The sequence below is a fragment of the Sinocyclocheilus rhinocerous genome, unplaced genomic scaffold, assembly GCF_001515625.1.
Source record: "Sinocyclocheilus rhinocerous isolate Xijiao unplaced genomic scaffold, SAMN03320098_v1.1 C36881661, whole genome shotgun sequence".
Lineage (NCBI taxonomy): Eukaryota > Metazoa > Chordata > Actinopteri > Cypriniformes > Cyprinidae > Sinocyclocheilus > Sinocyclocheilus rhinocerous.
Window position 1 is genome coordinate 1 of NW_015786633.1, and position 2,167 is coordinate 2,167.

The 2,167-nt window shown below is 35.8% G+C and overlaps 1 protein-coding gene across 1 annotated transcript; it reads left to right on the forward strand.

The window, feature by feature from the left end:
• Positions 1 to 6: 6 nt before the first annotated feature.
• On the forward strand, positions 7 to 1,991 carry LOC107736679 (lipolysis-stimulated lipoprotein receptor-like; the record flags this gene model as incomplete). Its single annotated transcript, XM_016548047.1, has 2 exons — positions 7 to 97; positions 1,647 to 1,991. Coding segments are annotated over exons 1-2 (385 nt in total), but the record flags the coding sequence as incomplete, so codon positions are not given.
• Positions 1,992 to 2,167: the final 176 nt, after the last annotated feature.

A 2,167-nucleotide genomic window follows, 5' to 3' on the forward strand; every position in this document is an offset into this window, starting at 1 on the left:
CCTTTGAGGAAATAAAAGTTTTTAAAGCTCATATGTTTTAAAAGATTTTGAGAAAATATGTCGCAGGGTATAATCTTTACCCTCCTCTTGTTCACAGGTAGGGGCATTTCTTCTTGTTATGCTAATGCAGTACTGTTTTCACTTCTTCGTCAATTATTGTACGTGTATAGAAAATATCAATCGATTATCATATTTTTTATTTTATTACAGTCCATATGAAGGCAATATGGACCTATCTGTAGTAGATATAGGATTTGTCTCATAATTTACTAAAATGAGGCTATAATAATGATTGTTTATGCATAATTAATAATTCACAAGTTTAAATGTAACTAATGGAAACCAGCATCTAAATGTTAGATTTGAGTACAAAATAATACACATCCATTTTGATATATAGCCCTACCTGAGGTATTTACACATGTTGTGCAATAATTCCACTTTGTCTTATTTGAATTTGCTTAAGTGCATTTGGTGTTTGTTGTTAGGGGAGCAAGTAATGTGGATTGTGTGGGAGGTGGTCATGTCGTATTCACACGGAATGGTTTCGGTCAGACATACAGTAGGCCTACTGTTATGAGTCACATCCTCTGATAAACTCTTTAAAGCTAACTCTAATTTACGACCTGACCTGTGTGTAAAGTTTGTATACCATTTTTTAGTAATCCCAAACAATGCTCAAAATGGCCTGTTGGGAGTGTTTTTGGAGTGAATGGCTTGTAGAGGCCCTCTATCGGTCATTGTATCTGTTTTCAAGGTATTATTAAAGAGTTTTGTTTGAAAAGACGGTTTAATTGCAGCTTCTGTGAAAGACTATTGTTCTTTGGCCTGTATGTTAGGAGTTTTCCTTTTATTTCAGACCTATCAGGTCTAACAACAGGAATATGCATATGCATCTAACAGTACTTCCTAATATATAATAGCCGTAACCCTCATAGAGTCATGTATGATAATATGATCATATATTTTCTTCCTGAAAAGTATAAAAATACAGTTCAAATGAATATATAAACATGTTCCTTCCAAAATGATGATACCTGTACTTTGCAGATTTGAGTTAAAAATATTACTCATATTCAGTTAAAATATTTCTGAAGATGTTACATTGAACATTGCTTTAAACATTTATTGCAATTTTTGTCTCTTAGGGCAAATAAATACAGCATATTTCCTGACTTTGACAGCTAGAATGATGATTATACCACAGCTATTATCTTGACTCACCGGTGAAAAGCTAGTGATTTAAGTGATTGAAAGAACTTTTTCAAGTGGACCACTTGCTTCCTGAGCATTCAAAATGCTTTCAATAGCTCTAAGCCAAAGAGAAGTCAGTTTATTATTTGAACAGACTAAAAAAAATGTTCACTGACACAATCAGTTTTCATGTGGTTCACCTGCTTTATTATAATCTTTTCCCTTGTGTTTAAGAAATATTTTTTACAGGAAATCTTAAGAACCTTTTAATGTCTTTTGATATGGTTTGAGATATTGTTATTGCCTCAAAGGACTTTCAGTCTAGTCTAGATGGTATTTGATCTCCACTGTATTCTTAATTTATGTCTAAGTTCATGGGAGTGTCTTAAATCTCCCCGTGTTCATTTATTTATGGATGCCTGTTATATTCAAATGTGTTTTCTCTCCCACAGGCTGCACCACAGCCATCAATGTGATCTGCCCTTACCCACGATACGTGGTCATATTATTCCAGCCGGTCACGCTGCGCTGTGATTTCACTACAACAGCTACAAACCCACCACTGATCACCTGGAAATACAAGTCCTACTGCAGAGACCCGATCCAAGCTGCACTGAACCCCAGCAGTGCTGACAATGCTATCGCTCAGTCCAACCCAAACTACAACCCCAACATTGAGTGTGCAGACAGCGCCAGGACCGTTCGCATAGTGGCTTCGAAACAAACGGCGGTCTCACTTGGGACTGAGTACCAGGGCCGTCAGATCAGCATAACAAACAGTAAGTTGACTTTACATTGTGAAAGTATTTATTTATTTATTTGAATTTTATTTTCATCAACACTACACCTGTAAAGGCTGTGCTAGATTTAGCCTGGCTGCATTTTATCTGCCATAAAGATTTAAAATATGTACATTTATGATATGGTTTGATATAGGGCTGCACGATAAATCGCATGCGATATTTAACGCGCA